At 41.8% G+C, this 22,499-nt stretch overlaps 1 protein-coding gene across 4 annotated transcripts in view; it reads right to left on the bottom strand.

Moving 5' to 3' along the window:
- The window catches only part of RNF212 (ring finger protein 212), a 65,636-nt gene that overhangs the window by 15,008 nt on the left and 28,129 nt on the right, over nt 1–22,499 (bottom strand). For all 4 annotated transcript variants that reach the window (XM_077263371.1, XM_077263372.1, XM_077263369.1 and 1 more), the window contains 5 exons: nt 21,563–21,612; nt 19,667–19,737; nt 9,746–9,800; nt 9,037–9,082; nt 6,978–7,038 (listed from right to left, as the gene is read on the bottom strand). In XM_077263371.1, coding sequence (XP_077119486.1) covers nt 6,978–7,038; nt 9,037–9,082; nt 9,746–9,800; nt 19,667–19,737; nt 21,563–21,612 — 283 coding nt within the window. The remainder of the gene's footprint in view (nt 1–6,977; nt 7,039–9,036; nt 9,083–9,745; nt 9,801–19,666; nt 19,738–21,562; nt 21,613–22,499) is intronic.

The following is a 22,499-nucleotide window of genomic DNA, read 5'->3' on the forward strand; positions in this document are numbered from 1 at the left end:
CTTATCCAAGAAGGAATTAGCCTGCTCTCTGGACCTCAGGACAATTTTGCACATGAAAACTGGAAAACTTCCGAACTTCGTGAAGTCTAGCCATGTATAGAGAGACACAGTAGGTGCCTGTAGAGCAATTAGGAAGCTGTTACTCCCATTTTGTATCTAAATATATACATATTTGGAAGGAAGGATCCTAACTTCATACAAGGAACACAAAATTAATTATTTGGAGTATGGAAGGAGAAAGGAACTTTTGGGAGATACAGTGCCTTGCGAAAGTATTCGGCCCCATTGAACTTTTCAACCTTTTCCCACATATCATGCCTCAAACATAAAGATACCAAATGTACATTTTTGGTGAAGAATCAACAACAAGTGGAACACAATTGTGAAGTTGAATAAAATGTATTGGTTATTTTATATTTTTGTGGAAATTCAAAAACTGAAAAGTGGGGCGTGCAATATTATTCTGCCCCTTTACTTTCAGTGCAGCAAACTCACTCCAGAAGTTCATTGTGGATCTCTGAATGATCCAATGTCATCCTAAATGCCTAATGATGATAAATATAATCCACCTGTGTGTAATCAAGTCACCGTATAAATGCACCTGCTCTGTGATAGTCTCAGGGTTCTGTTTGAAGCACAGAGCGCATCACGAAGACTAAGGAACACAACAGGCAGGTCCGTGATACTGTTGTGGAGAAGTTTAAAGCTGGATTTGGATACAAAATGATTTCCAAAACTTTAAACATCCCAAGGGGCACTGTGCAAGCGATCATATTGAAATAGAAGGAGTATCATACCACTGCAAATCTACCAAGACCTGGCCGTCCCTCCAAACTTTCATTTCAAACAAGGAGAACACTGATCAGAGATGCAGCCAAGAGTCCCATGATCACTCTGGATGAACTGCAGAGATCTACAGCTGAGGTGGGACAGCCTGTCCATAGGACAACAATCAGTCGTGCACTGCACAAATCTGGCCTTTATAGAAGAGTGGCAAGAAGAAAGCCATTTCTCAAAGATATCCATAAAAGGTGTTGTTTAAAGCTTGCAACAAGCCACCTAGGAGACCCACCAAACATGTGGAAGAAGGTGCTCTGGTCAGATGAAACCAAAATCAAACTTTTTGGCAACAATGTCAAACGATATGTTTGGCGTAAAGGCAACACAGCTCATCACCCTGAACACACCATCCCCACTGTCAAACATGGTGGTGGCAGCACCATGGTTTGGGCCTGTTTTCTTCAGCAGGGACAGGGAAGATGGTTAAAATTGATGGGAAGATGGATGGAGCCAAATACAGGACCATTCTTGAAGAAAACCTGTTGAAGTCTGCAAAAGACGTGAGACTGGGGCGGATATTTGGCTTCCAACAAGACAATGATCCCAAATTTAAAGCAAAATCTACTATGGAATGGTTCACAAATAAACATATTCAGGTGTTAGAATGGCCAAGTCAAACTCCAGACCTCAATCCAATCGAGAATCTGTGGAAAGAGCTGAAAATTGCTCTTCACAAATGATCTCCATCAAACCACACTGAGCTCGAGCTGTTTGCCAAGGAAGAATGAGCAAGAATTTCAGTCTCTCGATGTACAAAACTGATAGAGACATACCCCAAGCGACTTGCAGCTGTAATCGCAGCAAAAGGTGGCGCAACAAAGTATTAAGTTAAAGGGGCCGAATAATATTGCACGCCCCACTAATCAGTTTTTGAATTTCCACAAAAATTTAAAATAACCAATAAATTTCGTTCAACTTCACAATTTAGTTCCACTTGTTGTTGATTCTTAACCAAAAATTTACATTTGGAATCTTTATGTTTGAAGCATGACATGTGGGAAAAGGATGAAAGATTCAAGGGGGCCGAATACTTTCGCAAGGCACTGTATATTAAAAACAGAAGGAAGGTTATTGAGCTGGACATAATTCTCAACCAAATTTAAACTAGAAAATTGCCACTATTTACAATTTCTGCAGGTGACTACCACTTCAAATCATTAATAACAGACTTAGGAAGAGTAGAGAAAATAAACAATTTTGACACTTTAATTGGTAGGGAATCAAATCTGGGTTCATTATCCAACATATATAACTATATTCGGACACAAACACAAGTCGCCTGGAAAACCAATATTTTTGAGTGATGGGGGAGGGTTACCACAGATGAAGACTTATACACACGTGGCCAAATTGTTGGTACTCTTCGTTTAATGGCAGAAAAACCCACAATGATCACAGAAATAACTTGAATCTGACAAAAGTAATAATAAATAAAAGATCTATGAAAATGAACAAATGAAAGTCAAACATTGCTTTTCAACCATGCTTCCACAGAATTAAAAAAAAATAAATCATGAAATAGGCCTGGACAGAAATGATGGTACCCTTGAAAATAATGTGACAAAAGGGACATGCTAAATAAAGATGTGTCCACTAACTAGCATCACAGGTGTCTACAATCTTGGAGTCAGTGAGTGGGCCTGTATATAGGGCTACAGATACTCACTGTGCTGTTTGGTGACATGGTGTGTATCACACTCAACATGGACCAGAGGAAGCGAAGGAAAGAGTTGTCTCAGGAGATTAGAAGGAAAATTATAGACAAACATGTTCAAGGTAAACGTTATAAGACCATCTCCAAGCAGCTTGATGTTCCTGTGACTACAGTTGCACATATTATTCAGAAATTTAAGATCCATGGGACTGTAGCCAACCCCTGTGGATGTGGCCAAAGAAAGAAAATTGATGACAAATCAAAGAGACGGATAATATGAATGGTAATAAAAGAGCCCAGAAAAACTTCTAAACAGATTAAAGGTGAACTTCAAGCTCAAGGAACATCAGTGTCAGATCGTACCATCCGTCGTTGTATGATCCAAAGTGGACTTCATGGGAGATGACCAAGGAGGACACCATTATTGAAAAAAAATTATAAAAAGGCTAGACTGGAATTTGCCAAACTACATGTTGACAAGCCACAAAGCTTCTGGGAAAATGTCCTATGGACAGAGGAAAAAAAATTGAACTTTTTGGCAAGGCACATAAGCTCTACGTTCTCAGAAGGAAAAATGAAGCATATCAAGAAAAGAACACTGTCCCTACTGTGAAACATGGAGGAGTCTCTTATGTTCTGAGGCTGCTTTGCTGCATCTGGCACAAGGTGTCTAGAATCTGTGCAGGGTACAATGAAATCTCAAGACTATCAAGGGATTCTAGAGAGAAACGTGCTGCCCAGTGTCAGAGAGCTTGGTATCAGTCGCAGGTCATGTGTCTTGCAACAGGACAATGACCGAAAAAACACAGAGCTAAAAACACCCAAGAATGGCTAAGAGGAAAACATTGAACTATTCTGAAGTGGCCTTCTATGAGCCCTGACCTGAATCCTGAATCTTTGGAAAGAGCTGAAACATGCCGTCTGGAAAAGGCAACCTTCAAACACGAGACAACTGGAGCACTTTGCTCTTGAGGGGTGGGCCAAAATACCTGTCGAGAGGTGCAGAAGTCTCATTGACAGTTACAGGAATCGTTTGATTGCAGTGATTGCCTTAAAAGGTTGTGCAACAACATATTAAGTTAAGCGTACCGTCATTTCTGTCCAGGCCTATTTCATGAGTTCTATTTTTTTTATTCTGTGGATGCATGGTTGAAAAGCAATGTCTGACTTTCATTTGATCATATGAACATGTCCTACCTCATCCCTAACCTCGCCACAGTCTTCATCCCAACCCTAACACACCTCTTCAACCTCTCACTCATAAATGGTGTCTTTCCCTCATCCTTTAAGCATGCCTCGATAACACCCATCCTCAAAAAGCCCTCCCTCGACCCATCCACTGTATCTAGCTATCGCCCGATATCTCTTCTCCCTTATGCCTCAAAACTACTGGAACAGCATGTCCATCTTGAACTGACCTCCCACCTCTCTTCCTGCTCCTTCTTTGACTGCTTACAATCTGGCTTACGACAGCATCACAACTGAAACTGCCCTAACTAAAGTCACCAATGACCTACTAACCGCCAAGAGCAAGCGACACTACTCTGTCCTCCTTCTCCTGGATCTGTCTTCTGCCTTCGACACTGTTGACCATTCCCTCCTGCTACAGATTCTCTCATCTCTTGGCATCACAGACCTGGCCCTATCCTGGATCTCATGATATCTAACAGACCGAACATTCAGTGTCTCCCTCTCCTACACCACCTCCTCACCTCACCCCATCTGTCGGTGTTCCCCAAGGCTCGGTCCTAGGGCCCCTGCTCTTCTCCATCTACATCTTTGGCCTGGGACAGCTCATAGAATCCCACGGTTTACAGTATCATCTCTACGCCGATGACACGCAGATCTACCTCTCTGGACCTGACCTCACTTCCTTACCAAAATCCCACAATACCTGTCTGCTATTTCAGATTTCTTTTCTGCTCGCTTTCTAAAACTGAACATGGACAAAACAGAATTCATCTTCTTTCCCCCATCTCACTCTGCCCCTCCACGAGACCTATCCATCAATGTCAATGGCTGCTCACTTTCCCCAGTCCCACATGCTCAGTGCCTGGGGGTGATCCTAGACTCTGCCCTCTCCTTCAAGCCACATATCCAAGCCCTTTCCTCCTCTTGCCGACTCAAACTCAAAAATATTTCCTGGATCCGTGCATTCCTTTACTATGAAACCACAAACACTAGTGCACGCCCTTATCATCTCCCGCCTCGACTACTGCAACCTCCTACTCTCTAGCCTCCCATCTAGCACTCTGGCACCTACACTCTGCTGCCCGATTAATCCACCTGTCTCCCCGTTATTCCGCATCCTCCCCTCTCTGCCAAGCCCTTCACTGGCTTCCTATTGTCCAGAGGCTCCAGTTCAAAATCCTAACCATGACATACAAAGCCATCCACAACCTGTCTCTTCCATAGATTTGTGACATTGTCTCCTGGTACTTACCCACATGCAACCTTTGATCCTCTCAAGACCTCCTTCTTTACTCCCCTCTTATCTCTTCTTCCCACAACCGCATACAAGACTTCTCCCGTGCTTCCCCCATACTCTGGAACTATCTACCCCAACGCATCAGACTCTCGCCTACCATGGAAACCTTAAAAAAGAACCTGAAGACCCACCTCTTCTGACAAGCCTACAACCTGCAGTGATCCTTAATCTGCTGAACGCTGCACAACTAGCTCTACCCTCTCCTAGTGTATCCTCACCCATCCCCTGTAGACTGTGAGCCCTCCGGGCAGGGTTCTCTCTCCCTCTGTACTTGTGTGTGCCTTCTTTTGCTCATGTTTATTATACTTGTCTATAATTCCCCCTTCCACGTGTAAAGCGCCAAGGAATAAATGGAGCTATAAAAATGAATAATAAAAATATTACTCATAGATCTTTTATTTATTATTACTTTTGTCAGATTCAAGTTATTTCTGTGGCCATTGTGGGTTTTTCTGTCATTAAACGAGGGGTACCAACAATTTTGACCACGTGTGTACGAAAAAATTATGTTAGGTTGGGCAAAGTTTAGAAACATATTGATAAATGAGCAAGGAAGACAAGTGCACTTCAAATTGATGCATTGTGCGATATACACCTTTAATTTTTCACACAAAAATGCTCCTGCTCAGGCAAAGCTGCTTCAGGGGTCTTTTTCCTGAAATTACTTTGCTGGCATTTTTGCCTTCTTTTTTGAATGGCTGCCGCTGCCGGTGTCTTTTTCCTATACTTTAAACTATAAAGAGCGGGCAGTTTCCAAACAAAGCTGCTGAAAAAATTGTCATGTCACTTTGCTTAATTGTTTCACAGTTTCCGAACCCTAAAGTGGTTAATAATCATGAACTTGGGCACAGCAATGCCGTTTTTACATTGCTGTGCATTAACCCCTTAGTGACCTGGACAAATTTTTAAATTCTGACTTGTCACTTTACGTGGCAATAACGGTGGAATGTTTCGACATATCCCAGTGATTTTGAGACTGTTTTTTTCACGACACAGTATATTTTATGATAATGAAACATTTTGGTTGATATGTTTGACAAAAATTTCACAAAATTTACAATTTTCAAATTTTCAATGATTGACTTATTTTTTTTAGGGACCTGCTTTGTGGGACCGATATATATTGGAAAACCCCAAAAAAGTGATACCATTTTAAAAAACAGTGCCCATCAACATATTCAAAACTGCTTTCAAGTAATTTATTAACCCTTCAGGTGCTTTTCGGGAATTAATGCATAGTGGCATGCCAGGAATGAAAAATGTTATTTTTCCACCTAAACGTCGCTAACTTCTGAACAAGACGCTATAGCTGGCAGACTCTAAGGCCGTTATTTGGCCATGAGTTGCCATGGTAACTATCAGGACCATGATCTTGGGGTGCTGATGGGGTTAAAGAGGGACCCCCACACTCTGTTAACCATCTAAATGCTGTAGTCACTATTAACAGCAGCATCTAAGGGGTTAAGCAACCATGGTTGGTGCCAACATTGATAGTGGCTGATGCAGCAGGGTGTCAGCTACAGTGTACAGCTGCTGCATTTTGACCCGTGATAGGAGATGCTATTCACTAAGTTTTAAGTCTTATGGTGGTCACTAAGGTTTCATTTTTATGCTTTTGCAGCTTATTTAGGCAGATACCAGACCGTGTAAAGATGATGTGTGCACACAGCCTAATCCTATTTTTGCTTGGAAGTCAAATCACTTAAATTGCACTGTAATAGTAAAACCAATAACTTGACCAAAGTCAGGCTACATAAATAGCGATGCTTAACTATATAGTGTGAATAGAAACCTTGAAATGAACCCTAACTTTAATGAAAGTTGCAGTAAATTGTGGCATGGGTGAGAAAACCGGAAGTACAAGTCGTGAACATTCAGCAAAACAGCATCTGACACTTGTAAGAGTCAGACACTAGAAGATAATGGATGCATAAATGTATATGATGTATTGTACAATAAACAAGTTAAAAAAAGAACAAATCTTTAGAAAGTTACCCTTGAACCCAGGCGGAGAAGGAGTGACCAACGATAATCGAGTTAGACCACCAATGGTTGACTGTCAATGTAGAAAGATTTGTTTACACCAGTAACATTGTATCAGAGAATTGTGTTAATACCGAAAACATATAGATTACTAAAGCACAGCCTATATATTTACACCTAAAATAGTGCTGGGTGATTAAATCCAATTAACCCCTTCACCCCCCTGGGGCATTTTTCCTTTTTTTTTTTCATTTTCGCCCCCCTCCCCTCTTCCAAGAGCCATAACTTTTTAAGTTTTCCGTTAATACGGCAATATGAAGGCTTGTTTTTTTTTGCAGGACAAGTTGGATTATCGAATGGTACCATTGACTTTACCATACAGTGTACTGGAAAATGGGAAAAAAATTCCAAAGGCGATGAAATTGCAAAAAAAAGTGCAATTCCACAATTGATTTTTTTTTTTTTTTTTTTTATTTACCACGATCACTTTATGGTAAAACTGATCTGGCAATATAATTCTCCATGTCTGTACAAGTAAGTAGATTCCAATGCTCTATAGTTTAGTCTTTATTTAAGTGGCAACTTTTTTTTTTTTTTCAAAATTTGTACCAAAAAAAAAGTTTGTCGCCATTTTCAGAGTCTCATAATGTTTTCATTTTTCGAGATCTGGGGCTGGCTGATGGCTTATTTTTTAGCGTCCTGAGCTGACGTTTATATTGCTAACATTTTGGGTTAGATCTGATGTTTTGATTTCCTCTTATTGCATGGTATTACAATATTAAGGCGGCCAAAAAACAAAACAAAACATAATTCTGGCATTTTTATTTTTTTTCTCGTAATGCTGTTTACCAATCGGATTAATTTAATTTATTTTATACTTCGATAGACTGTACATTTATGAACTCAGGAATACTAATCATGTGTATTTTTTTAATGGAGCAAAAGGGGAAAGACTTGAACTTCTGTGTTTTAAATTTTTTTCATATTTTTTAAAACTTTTTTTCCCACTTTTTAATTTATTTAATAGGAGACTTGAAATTGCAATCGTCCGATCACCTGTGCTTCAGCACTGCTATAAAAACCGAAAATGATGAACTCCTATGAGCGCCAGTCACAGGCGGCTCATAATGACAGGTATCGGTGTCATCGGCACCTGGCAACCCATCAGCGCCCCGTGAAAACATCACAGGCGTGCCCGATGGGAGTGTGGAATGACAAGTGTGTTTTAAATACTGCTGCATCCTCGGCTGTTAAAGGTACATGATGGCTGATTAAATCAGCTGTCATGTGCGGGGAAAGATGCGGGCTCAGCGTCTGAGCCCGCATCAAAGTCAGGGACATATGATGTAAATATACGTCAAATGTCATGAAGGTGTTAATGTGATTAATTCACCGACTGAATTAATGTTGCTTTTCTCTCCTTAAAAATAGGAAAGAAAATAGTAAGCTGACATGATCGGAAATCTGCCTCAGTCTATGCTAAGTGTATTTGTACTATAATTTACGCCACTTTCGGCCATAGATTATAATGAGTATGTTCGCTTGCAGTTGGCCATGCTCTTAAACAAAGCAACAGCAACACAAAAGAAAATCAATATTACTGCAATGTTCTAAGGTTTGTTCTTCATGAGCGCACCCTCAAGCTCCTGGGTGACCAGGGGATGTTTGCCTGAGTAATGACAGTTTGGACCAGCGGCATTGCTGCACCAAACTGAGCGCTTTGCCATGCCGCTATTAGAGACACATTTGCTTCTGAGGCATTGGTACAGGAGAAGGCCACTCAGGCTGGGCAGGTCCAGTGATCCGACCAACTTTACAGGAGCTCTACAGCATAGAGAGCCTGCAAGTGGGGCACAGTCCCTGGTAACCGGCCACTGTGACACTGCTGGCCGGCCGATAACCTTGGAAATAAGAATTAAAAGTTCCTCTGTTCTTTAGAAAGGAAAGGATTTTGTTTTTACAAGCATTTTGCAAATTTGAACCATTCAAGGACTTCAGACAATGCATTTAAAAATGAAAAAAATTACTGCTTTTTTTTTTGCAGAAATGTCCAGCCCTAACTTAAACTTACATTTTGTCTCCTGGATGCATTAGATATTTGGTCCATTAGCTCAACCCTGTGCAAACATAAATGATTAGTACCCCTCACAAACAATTAAATGTAAAAATAGAGATGTAACTACAGGGGATGAAGAGGTTGTAATCACATCAAGGCCCTACAGTCCATCCGTTATCCAAGGAAACAACTAAAATGGCATGGAACAGACAGGGCCCTATTACAGATAACATATTAGGCACAGGACAATCAGGTTACATATCTGTATAAAACATAACATTGCTTATTTCTACACCTATATGATGGTAAATATGGTGTGCCTGGAAGAGAGGACTGCAAACGTACAAAGCAATGATTATACTGGCTGCCCGGATTTGAGGGTGAAAAAGCTTTTGCGCTGCAAAATCAAGTAATTATTGTAGAAGTTGCTAATGTTTTTGGCTGAAGTGCAATTACCAGATGGCCTAATGTGATGCAGCCTTGACACATGCAGTTTAATTCATGCTTCCACTGAGCGTTACTTAATTACCCAAATTTAATATACCAAGTTAATCGACGTGGCATATTTCGGTTAATGAACTTGCTAATCAACATGTCTATAAAAAAAATGCATTGTCAAAACCATGTTCATGAAAAACACATGCAGTCAACCACACGTATGATGGCCGTGCCAAAACCGCACTGCCTGGCCTTACCATGGTCTGTACCTGAGGACCATACTTACTTATTCAGGCTGGGCACGTGTGATACAGATGGAGAATGTCCGTCTTCTGAATTGGCTGAAGCAGAAACAAAAGAAGAGGTTTTTTATACCTGTTGTTGTAAAATGGAAGTAATTAAAATATGCAAGTAAAGCCAAATTCACACAACAGTGTTTGAAACTGACAGCACGTAATAAACAGAGGTTTTCCACGTGCTGTCCAATCACATATTGGACCCATTTCACTAGTACATTAATAAGGCCCCATTCAGATGTCAGTTTTTTCACGTACGAGAAAAACGGACCAAGTTTCATCGGAGGTTTTCATCAGATTTTCATCAGAGTTCGGTCCGATTTTCATCGGCTTTTCTTGTATGTGAACTAAAACAAAAAGTTTCTCCACCTTCTCTTATCAAATAATCCAGTAATAACGATCCGACTCTGTTGTGGACCCATAGACTTGCATTGTTGAGTACGATCCGATACTTGGATCAATATTGGACAGGACTCCGCGATTTTGCAAGGACATGTGCTCAGTCCCATAGACTATGCTAGGTGCGAGTGCCATCAGTGAACAACACACATAGCACTCTTATGTGAAACACTGATGTCTGATGAATGAGCTGTAAGGGTACCGTTACACTAAACGATTTACCAACGATCACGACCAGCGATACGACCTGGCCGTGATCGTTGGTAAGTCGTTGTGTGGTCGCTGGGGAGCTGTCACACAGACAGCTCTCCAGCGACCAACGATGCCGAAGTCCCCGGGTAACCAGGGTAAACATCGGGTTACTAAGCGCAGGGCCGCTTACCCTGGTTACCATTGTAAATGTAAAAAAAACAAAAACACTACATACTCACATTCCGGTGACTGTCACGTCCCTCGCCGTCAGCTTCCCGCACTGACTGTGTCAGTGCCGGCCGTAAAGCACAGCACAGCAGTGACGTCACCGCTGTGCTCTGCTTTTACTTTACGGCCAGCGCTCACAGTCAGTGCGGGAAGCTGACGGCGAGGGACGTGACAGACATCAGAAGGTGAGTATGTAGTGGTTTTTTTTACATTTACAATGGTAACCAGGGTAAACATCGGGTTACTAAGCGCGGCCCTGCGCTTAGTAATCCGATGTTTACCCTGGTAACAAGCGAACACATCGCTGGATCGGTGTCACACACACCGATCCAGCGATGACAGCGGGTGATCCAGCGACGAAATAAAGTTTCAAATGATCTGCTACGACGTACGATTCTCAGCAGGGTCCCTGATCGCTGCTGCGTGTCAGACACAGCGAGATCGTATGTATATCGCTGGAACGTCACGGATCGTGCCGTCGTAGCGACCAAAGTGCCACTGTGAGACGGTACCTTAACACTGCTTTTTTTGGTAGGGGGGAATGGGAAACCATTAAATAAAAAAATAAAAAAGAGAGAAATATGAAAACAGCTACAGATTATCAACCTCGTAATAATAAATAGTTCGGCCTCTTTCACATGTCCTTTTTCTTGTTCATACATCGGAGAACTTCCAATTGTTTTTTGTGGGGGTATACAGAGAAGGTCAGGGGGTTAAATAACCGTTGAAGGACTGCAGCACAGGTGCTGGTTAAGGTCACAGTTTTAGTTGACACAGGACAAAACTGATGACAGGCTCCCTTTAGCACATAAATGTTACTGTGCCCATAGAAAAAGAACACTGAACACGGTAAGTCCTTATTCCCATGTGAATGTTTTTATCAATGTGATGGCTCCTTTTTCATCTGTTTGGATTCTAAGTGTCTGTTTTTCCCAATCTGTGATAGACTACTTACAATAGAGCCACCAGTTAGTAACTGAACATTATGGATTCTAATATATCAGTCATCTGAGCCATACATTTCTGAAAAAAACATTCATTTTGCAGTTTTGCCTCAGTATTCGCTGTAGTATTTACTTCCCCTCTTCCCTGGGTCCTCCATGTCTGGGTTACATGTAAATATGTAACATCATGTAATATCGCAACATGATGTACAGCGCCTTGAAAAAGTATTCATAACCCGTGAACTTTTCCACATTTTTTCATGTTACACCCACAAACGTAAATATTTTTATTGGGATTTTATGTGATATACCAACACAAAATAACAAGTATGGTATTTATGAAGTGTAAGGGAAATTATACATGGTTTTCTAATTGTGTTTATCACAACCCGAAAAAAACAGGGAACAAGGAATGTATGTAAAAATAGCGAAATGTTATTAATGCATTGATAAAAAAAATCTTTTTAATAAAATGGATGCCTCATGCCAGACTAAAAGACACAGCAACAGACTGACAGCCCTTTGAAGGTTAGATATAACATTGCTTTAGGCTAAGTGCCTTTTAGAATGTTCAATCGTAGGTGCGTGTGACCATGGAATACAGGCTGTGCATTATGCTAGGGATGCACACATATCCACCCTTCTGTAAACAGGTACTCATAGATTAGGTTCTAAAGTGCCTCAGTCATGTGCAAACAGCTATTACTGCTGTTGGAGCAACAGCCAAAATCATGTGAGAAATGCAAACCATCTCATTATATAAAGCATATAAGTCAAATGTAGGCTACAGATTCAAACCATCTTAAATAAAGTGTTTAAAACAGTTCATTGTACTTGGGTTGTGAGTCCGAGGTTGCAGTGTCTCCCATCCCAACACGCGTTTCGTCGATTCTTCTTCCTGGGGGTGTTCCAGTGGAGAGGCTCATGATTATTTAAATGCCTGCGAGCCAATCCGAAAACGCCTGTCTGTTAATATGTGATGTCTGTGTATGGGAAATCCTCATATTAAAGTCCGAGTCATCACTGCCATGCTTGCCAAGTTCACTGGTACAGGGAACCATCGACTCATCCGGTCCTGACTTCACTACAGTAAGGCTATGTGCCCACATTCAGGATTGTTCGCAGAATTTTCCTGAACAAAACCGGACTTCTTTTGCAGGAAATCCGCTGGCACTTTTTTTTGCTTCTTTTTTTTGCAGATTTTTCGCAGCGTCCCAATGCAATAATTTAGCAGCAAATCCGCAGATTTTCCGCAATATTAATGAACATGCTGCGTTTCTTTTTGCGGAAAAAAATGCAGCATGGGCACAAAAATTGCAGAATGCATTAAATGATGGGATGCTTAATGTAAGCATTTTTGCAGCGGAAAACCGCCGTAAAAACGCAAAAAAAAAAGCGAAAAAATCCTGAACGTGTGCACATAGCCTAAGGATTTACACATGCGTTCCACCCGGCCGAAGCCAGGGAGGAAGTCACTACTACTATCAGGTGCCAGAGGCAGGATAGTCCAGCGTGACACCAATGGCGCATGCGCATTGCCGAGTCACCAATGGAGTGAAATGATGATGGTGAAATTATTAATAAATGCAGTGCAAGTGAAATAAACCATTAATGTGTACTAATGATTGGAACCAGGAAATATAATAAAATGAGGGATTGTGTTAAATAGGGTAATGCTGAGGCCATACTGAGTGAGTGATCTTCATAAAAATTCCAAGGTGTTATAAAAGCATTGCACATTCCGTGCTGCCGAATCCATATTGTGTGTGAAACAAATAATAACCATGATAAAAGTGTGAACCTGTGGGTGTAAATGAAATAGATTGGTTGCTTTGTTAATCATGGATAAAAGTGACAAGGTGAAGGAAAAGGAGGGTGGGGAGGGTGTAGGGGTGGGTGGGTGGGTGTGTGTGTATGAGCGTGAGTGGGTGGAGGAACATTAGGGAAAAAATTGTAAATTTTAGAAAAGGGTTTAACTTTTTCCCCCTACATCTAGACCCATTTGTAGCCATCAAGAATTTACACCTCTTCTCCAGAAAAATTATTTTACAAAAACTGCATCACAAGATTGAGATTGATGATCCCTTTCCATCCATGGAGTAGAAAGAAGCCTTGGCAAACTTGGAAGCCCTAGAGGAAGAGAGTAACACCACAGTAAGCCATAGCTTCCCTCTTTTTATCATCAATAAATCTAAAAGGTTTCCTCCCCTTAACATCTGTCCTGCCGTTGATGTCTTCACAGAGTTGGTAGCCAATGACAACGAGCAACTTGGTAGTAATGGCTTTGGGGAATCCAACTGTAGCAAGACAGAATGGGAAGCTAGTGAAAGCCTTCAAAACTTAACCGATGTGGTGTTCAAGTCAGCAGACAAAGGGGGTAACAGTTATTTGGCCGAATTATATGTACGAGAAGCAGGCATATGAATTACTAAATGACAAAAAATGTTATCCAAAATTGTCATCTAATCCCTTGCATAATTTTCAGGATGAACTTATCAAGATTCTAGAGGAAGTTTTCCCTAATGATGGCATTCCCAAAAAATTGGTGGATATTATTTAATAGATGCACTCTCGCCTCCCAACACTATATCTCATTCCCAAAATCCATAGGAATCCCCTCAACACACCTGGCAGACCCATAGTGTCTGGGAATGAGGGCCTATGTGAGGTTGTCACTATAGTGATTGATTATTTTCTGAAACAACTGGTAAGTGAGCTACCATCTTTAATCAAAGATACAAATTCTGCATTGTGCAGATTAGATAACGTGTATTTGAACGACAATGCGGTGATGGTAACAGTGGACGTCAAAGCACTATTTACCTCCATATGCCATTGTGATGGGTTAAGAGTGGTTTCTTGGTCTTTAAATTCAAGCAACATGGATAAAGAGATGGTTTCCCTGTTGTTACAACTCCTGGAGTATGCTCTCACAACATTTTTGATTTAAAGAATATCACCTATTTTCAACTCCAAGGCACGGCCATGGGGGCCTGTTGTGCCCCTTCTTATGCCAATTTGTTTCTCGGAGAATGGGAGAGTGACATCTTTTTATGCAAACCGCTACCTCAATCCAGCCAGGTGTCAGGCTGGATGAGGTACATTGACGACATCTGGTTCATCTGGGAAGGCTCCAAGAATGATTCAGGTACTTTAATGGAATCTCTGAATAAGAAAAATTTTAACATCAAACTTACCTTTAAATATGGCAGAGATATTGACTTCCTTGACCTTCAGATAAGTGTTGATAATAACGGCTATGCGATTTATTGGTCCATAGTTTATATAATCCTTCTAGACTTAACAGCAATTCTGACCATTCTACTAACTCTGGCTTTTATCCATGCGGTACATGCAAGGCATGTCTTAAGCTGATCAAAACTAAGACTTTCTTCAATTTCAACAACACAAGGACATACAATATTAGGAAGCATATTACATGTGCATCCCGTGGTGTTATCTACCATGCAACTTGCCCTTGCCAGAAGGTATATATTGGGTTAACAAGCTGAGAGCTGAAAATTAGAACACGTGAACACTGTAGAGATATTGTCAAAGCTAAAGACATCTGAGGAGGAATCAACTCTCAAAACCTTTCCTAGGCACTTCAAGAAATATCATCAGTGCAATGTCAGTGGCCTGAATATTAAAAGGTATTGATTATGTATCACTGGGGATCAGAAGTGGTTATTTGGGGAAAATTTTGGCACATGTAGAAAGCCGCTGGATTTATCGCTTAAGCACCTTATCACTTCAGGGATTGAATGAAAGTTTTACTTTTGGCGATTTTTTGTGATTCATTGTTCTGTTCTAGACATCTACATCTTGTTTAAATATGGAAGTTTTTATGAGAGAGGGTTTTTTTATTTTATTTTTGTATTTATATGTATATTTAATGACCTTATTGTTGTTTAGATCTTACCTGTGATCTTGTTATCCTACTGCCAAGAGGCTCCAGAAGTTCCTTGAGATGATGTCCATTCTGGTGAATAAGCTACTATCCAGAGATGCCAACAATTCTGATTCAACTTGGACATTCTGTTGACGTTTCCTTGTTCCATTATCATCTCCCTGTCTCCACGGAGGAGTCTTGAACACTGTGAGAATGATCCACTAACTTTTGAAAATGGACATACAGATGGATCACTGAACTGAATATCTCTAGAAAACTCCACGCCATGCATAGGAGTTTTTTTGGTCTAGCGGATTGAATCTGTTTGTCTTAGGAATATGTCTTTGTATTATTAGGCACTATGGTAGTTGTTCTAACATATCACCCCCCCACCCCCTGAAGTATGCCATCCCCTCGGCGCCAATTTCATACAACACTAGAGGATCAGCTATTTCTCATGTAGTTCCGCTGGGTATGTCCAGTTTGCACTAGCAAAACAGTCACCTTTCTTTCCCCCCCATGTCCCTCCACCCACTCACGCTCACACACATACACACACACCCCAACCCCCACCTATCTCTTTTCCCTTCACCTCGTCACTTTTATCCATCATTAACAAAGCATCCAATGTATTTAATTTACACCCACAGGTTCACATTTTTATCACGGATATTATTTGTTTCATACACAATATGGATTCGGCAGCATGGAATGTGCAATGCTTTACAACACCTTGGATTTTTTATGAAGACCAATCACTCAGAATGGGCTCAGAATTAGCCTGTTTAACACAATCCCTCATTTTATCATATTTTTTGGTTTCCAATCATTAGTACACATTAATGGTTTATTTCACTTAAACTGCGTTTATTCCTACTTTCACCATCATTATTTTGCTCCAATGGTGACTCGGCAATGAGCTTGCGCCACTGGCGTCACTCTGGACTATTCTGCCTCTGGCACCTAATGGTACTACCTCCCTGGTTTCGGCCTGGTGCAACGCATGCGCTCCATCGAAGCCGGAAGTGGGAGGTTCCTTGCTGTAGTAACATAAGGACCGGATGTGCCGATGGTTCCCTGTACCAGTGAACTCGTCATACATGGCCAGAATGACCCGGACTTTAATATGAGGATTTCCCATACACAGACATCACATGTTAATACAGGCATCTTTGGATTGGCTAGAGGGCATTTTTATAATCATGCCTTTCCACTGGAACTCCCCCAGGAAGAAGAATCGTTGAAAAGCGCGTTGGGGTGGGAGACACAGCAACCTCGGACTCACAACCCAGGTACAATGAACTGTTTAAACACTTTAGCTAAGGTGATGACTTTAGCTGTTGCTCCAACAGCAGTAATAGCTGTTTGCACATGCACTGAGGCACTTTAGAACTCTCTCTATGAGTACCAATTTACAGAAGTGTGGATATGTATGCATCCCTATACAAGCATAATGCACAGCCTTTTTTTTTCCATGGTCACATGCACCTATGATTAAACATTCTAAAAGGCACTTTGCCCTATACAAATAATTTGAGATTTTGCACCCATTGTGAGACATGGTTTAATACATCCATGTAGCCAATGTTTGTCATTCAAGCAAATATGAAGGTGACTATAAAACTATAAAAAAGAGCCACTTAGCCTAATGCTCTGTTCTACGTAACTTTGGAAGGGCTGTCAGTCTGTTTCTGTGCCTTTAAGACTGACATGAGGCATCCAATTTATTAAAGAGATTTTTTTATCAATGTATTAATAATATTTCGCTATTGTTACATACATTCCTTGTTCCCTGATTTTTCGGGATCTGATAAACATATTGAGATACGGAGAGTAACCTTTGTAGTTTAGGTTGTCTATGGACTAACATGTATGCTCATGGTTTTCTAATTGTTTTAAAAACATAAATGTGAAAATTGTGACATGCATTTGTATTCAGCCCCGAGTCAATACTTTGTAGGACAGTCTATTGCTGAAATTACTACTGGAGTATGTCTTTACCAGCTTTGCACATCAAGAGACTGAAGTTTTTGCTCTTTCTTCTCAATGAGATTGGACAGAGAGTGTCTGAGAACAACAATCTTCAAGTCTTGCCACAGATTCTCAATGGGATTTATTTCTGAACTGTGACTGGGCTATTCACACACATTAATATGCTTTGATCTAAACCAGTGTAGCTCTGGCAGTATGTTTAGGGTTGTTGTGCAGCTGGAAGTAGAATCTATGCAGCAGTCTCAAGTCTTCTGCAACCTCTCACTCGCTCTCCTCCAGGATTGCCTTGTATTTAGCTCCATCCTCCCATCAACTCTGACCAACTTTCCTGTCCCTGTTGAAGAAAAGCATCCCCACAGCATGATGCTGAGACCACCATGTGTGATGGAAGGGATGGTGTTTTCAGGGCAATGTGAAGTGTTAGTTTTCCACCACACATAGTGCAGCGCCCCAGAGTCCTGGTCGTTGCAGTACTGTGGCTCCGCCACTATGGGGAGCTATGGTGCGTCTGATGGCACTGAAGGAGTTCATCTGATCAGGTATCACAGACACCAATACATTTCACAGCCGGGCCTCCGGGGGGAGCTAAGGGTTCTATTCACTAGGCCACTCCCCACCATAGTGGGTAAACTGGGGGTCAGGCAGGAAGTTAGTCAGAAAGCTGACTGGGTTGGAACCAGGCAACACCTTGTGGCAGAGGGTGTTGTGGGGGAAGATACAGTAGGGTCTCTGTCAGGGGTGGGATCCTGACAGAGGCTTGGCAACTTGAGAGAACGTAACGGGACCGTGCCTGCTCTGGGTAGCGGCGGTGCCCAAGGAAGGATTAGAAGCGAGATAGATTGTGCTGAGTGAGAAACGAGATCACGCAAAAGGAGAAACACCAGTAGGAGTCGTGCTGTAAGACCGAAGCAACATCCTACTGAGGCGCACTACCGGTGGCCGGAACGCCGAGGGAGTATCATAACATTCCGCTTCAAGCAATACTCCAAACAGCGGCAGGACAGTCAGTCTAAGGCGGGCTGTCTAACTTTAATCACCTATGCAGTCTTGGGGGGCAACTTGTGGAGAGGGGCGACTCTAGGGTCCCGGAAGAGCTCCGAGCCTACCCGTCAAACGGGTGCCGTCCCAACCAGAACAACAGGGAGGGACGGAGGATTAGCAGAACATCATCTAATCGAGTTGTGAGGGAACTTAAGAAACAGACACAACAGTTGTGGGGACTTTCCGTAAGCACAGCAGGGAAGGACCACAACACATAGCGCTAGAGGGAAGGCACCGATTTCCACCTGTGAGGAGAACTCTGGAGGTGCCATTGGACCGGCCGGACTTACGCAGCCTGGTGAACCGTGTTCTGGACTGAGGACCCAGAGATCTTCAGTAAAGAGGTAAAGAGACTGCAACCTGGTGTCCTCGTTATTTACTGCACTGCACCACTACAGCGGCATCACCATCATCCATAGCTATTATTCACTGTACGCCCCACGGCAGGGTCACGGACCGGGGCCTAGCCGCCGTGACAACCCCAGAGCAGAGACTCAGAGGCCCGGTACCGGGTACCCCCCTCGGCCCTGCGGCAGTGGGGCGCTACAATAGCATTTCGCATTTAGCCCAAAAAGTTCTACTTTGGTCTCATCTGACCAGATCACCTTCTTCCACATGCTAGCTGTGTCCACTATGTGGGTTTCTGCAAACTGCAAATAGGACTTCTTATGGCTTGCTTTTAAAAATGACTTTCTTCTTTCCACTCATTCATAAAGGTCAGATTTGTGGAGTTCACAACTAATAGTTTCCTGGGGACAGATTCTCCCACCTAAGCTGTGGATCTCTGCAGTTCCTGCAGAGTGACCACGGGCCTTACGACTGCTGCTCTTATTAGTACTCTCCTTGCTTATGATGTCCTTTCAGGTGGACAGCCATGTCTTGGTAAGTTTGTGTTGTGCCATACGCCTTCTAATTATGTGCTTTCTGTAGGCAATTGGCCACTCAGGATTTCATCTCGGGGTATCAGACTAAAGGGGCTGAATACAAATGCATGTCTCAATTTTCATATTGACATTTTTTAAATATTTAGAAAACCATGTATCATTTCCTTTACATGTCATAAATACTTGCTACTTTGTGTAGGTATATCATATAAAATCCCAGTAAAATAGATTTAAGCATGCTGGTGTAATGTGAAAAAATATAGAAAAGTTCAGGACATATGAATACTTTTTCAAGGCACTGTAATGTGATGGCATGGAACATCCATCGGCTAAACTTACTTGGATCCATGCTCCTGTACGAATTAGATGTTGGCGGTCGACTATAAGACTGAGAAGTTCTCAAACTGCAACTGAAAAAGAAATGTGTGACCCTAGTATTAAAAAATACTTCCTACGTGGAAACACTGGGAGAAATTTATCAGAATTGGTCTACAGCAAATTTACGGTTACAATGCACATCTGCTGTACTTGTGCCTTATACACTAATTTTTAAAATTGATGCCGCAGCCCGGTGTTCACGGTGAGCAGAGCCAAGTGCATCACCGGTTTCCCTGCGGCCATCTTCCTGAAGCCGTGGGCCGCCGGATGCTTCAGGAAAATGGCCGCCAGAGGCCGCGTGTGCGCAGATTGAGATCTCAGTGGCCATTTTCCTGAAGTCGAGTGCCGGCGAGATCTCAATCTGCCGGCATCCTGAGGAAGGGACCATGCCTTCTGTGACCTCACTATACCACCGCCTGCCCTCAGGTAAGATACTTTAAATTCGGACAATAAGAAGGACCCCATCTAATAAAAATCTTTTTTTTTTGCTATTTTCCACTCCAAAAATCATCAAGAGAATGCCAAGAGTGTGCAAAGCAGTCATCAAAGCAAAAGGTGGCTACTTTGAAGAACCTAGAATATAAAACATAGTTTCAGTTGTTTCACACTTTTTTGTTAAGTATATAATTCCACATGTGTTAATTCATAGTTTTGATGCCTTCAGTGTGAATGTACAATTTTCATAGTCATGAAAATACCCATTCGCTACAGGGTCCAGTATAAACTCATCTCTCTCACCCACAAAGCCCTCCACAGTTCTGCACCACCTTATATCTCCTCTCTCATCACTGTCTATCGCCCTACACCTGCCCTCCATTCTACAAATGACCTAAGACTAACATCCCCTGTAATCCGAACCTCACACCTCCGTCTCCAAGACTTCTCCCGTGCTGCGCCAGCTCTCTGGAATGCACTTCCCCAGACGATCAGACTGATACCTAGCCCCGACCTGTTCAAGCGCGCTTTAAAAACCCATCTCTTCAAACAAGCCTACCACATCAACTACTCAGTAAACTAACTTTGCCCTGTTCCCTCCTTCCAAATATTACTCTGAATCTGCACCCTACTATTCATCTGTCTCCACACCCTCCATGCACATGATAACTGCACTTGATACTTGACTATTGCACTTAAACACGCGGGCTGATGACCAGATCATGCAGCTTTATATGAAAATCTCTATTTATTATAATTGCCAGACCTGAAAAAACAAGCACTTTTCACCTATTGTGTGCCCCCATTTCCTTGTAGATTGTAAGCTTGCGAGCAGGGACCTCACTCCTAATGTCACTGTTTAAATTGTCTTAACTTGTATTGAATTTGTCTGTACATGTCCCCGCTTAATTGTAAAGTGCTGCGGAATATGTTGGCGCTATATATATAAAAATTATTATTATTATTATAAATACAAAAAAATCTTTAAATGAGAAGGTGTGTCCAAACTTTTGGTCTGTACTGTACATTTCTTAGCAGTATGCTGTGCTTTAATATACAGTAATACAAATAATATGTCGGCACGTAAATAGCCAGACAGATGCTGATCGGACACACTTTTGTCATCCGCCTGGTGAATGGCGGCCTATGGGTACATGACAGCATACAGCGAGCATAGCTCCCAACATATTCTGTTGCCTAAATACACAGACACTATGTAGACCTAGCCTTACCCTAGTGCAGGTTATAAGACGGACACAGCGACTTTATTAGATGTTTGGATTTTTTTTGCAATGCCTTCAATAGTATGCTACAGTGTAATTTTTATTAAATAACATTTTTGTCTAGAAAATACATTTTTTTTTATTGCCATAACTTGAAGTCTAAAGATTAGTTTTTAGAATGACAGAGAAGACCTCTTACCTTTGTAACTGTTGTGTGAGTTCCTTAATTGTTTCTTCTAACTTTGCTATCTAAATCGACAAAAAGATTACTATGTGATCCACCTCAGGTGCTTAATATGAGACCTCCAGTAGAAGGCCTGGTTCACACGTCAGTATTTTTCATTAGTGTTTGAATGCCAAAGCCAGAAGTGGAACTTACAGAGAAAAATTATAATTGAAAGATTGACACCTGGTCTGTGTTTTGGAGACACTTCTGGTTTTGGCATAGAAATACTGACGAAATACTGATCAGATAAAAAATACTTATGAGTGAATAAAGCCTAAGGCTGGGACTAGACAGCTACTTTGGTCGTGACATTTGGTGTGTGATCATAGTTTGCTGGGTGTCGCTGCTACAGTTACTGGGGTCGTATTGCCGAGGATACTATGACCGTAATAAGCAAGTTGGAAGAAGTCCAACCATGTCTGATTTTTTGGGACTTGCTTGTAGCAGTACCATCGGGGTCAGAATATGACTCTATTGACTTGCATTGTGTGGAGATGTAGCAGTGACACCTAGTGAACTTTGGTTGTGAGACAAGTGTTGCATCCAAAGTGGCCGTACAGCGCTAGGATAAATCTAAATCACACATCTTTAGTATGGAAGGAATATCACAGGTTCACTGCAGGAGCAGGCCAAATTAACGACTCCCTTTTTCCATAATTACAACAAAACATGTTGCAGCCATCAGATTTATATACTAACTAGATGGTGGCCCGATTCTAATGCATCGGGTATTCTAGAATATGTATGTAGTTCATTTATGAAGTTTTCAGAATAATACAATTTATACACAGGATTCGGCCAGCCGGGCACGACAAATTTGCGAAGCGTGGTTCAAATTCCTGGCCAATTCGTGGCCGGACTGCGCCTGTCGCTGATTGTTCGCGCGAACAATCAGTGAAGCCAGGGCCAG

The sequence above is a fragment of the Ranitomeya variabilis genome, chromosome 5 (genome assembly GCF_051348905.1).
Source record: "Ranitomeya variabilis isolate aRanVar5 chromosome 5, aRanVar5.hap1, whole genome shotgun sequence".
Classification (NCBI taxonomy): domain Eukaryota; kingdom Metazoa; phylum Chordata; class Amphibia; order Anura; family Dendrobatidae; genus Ranitomeya; species Ranitomeya variabilis.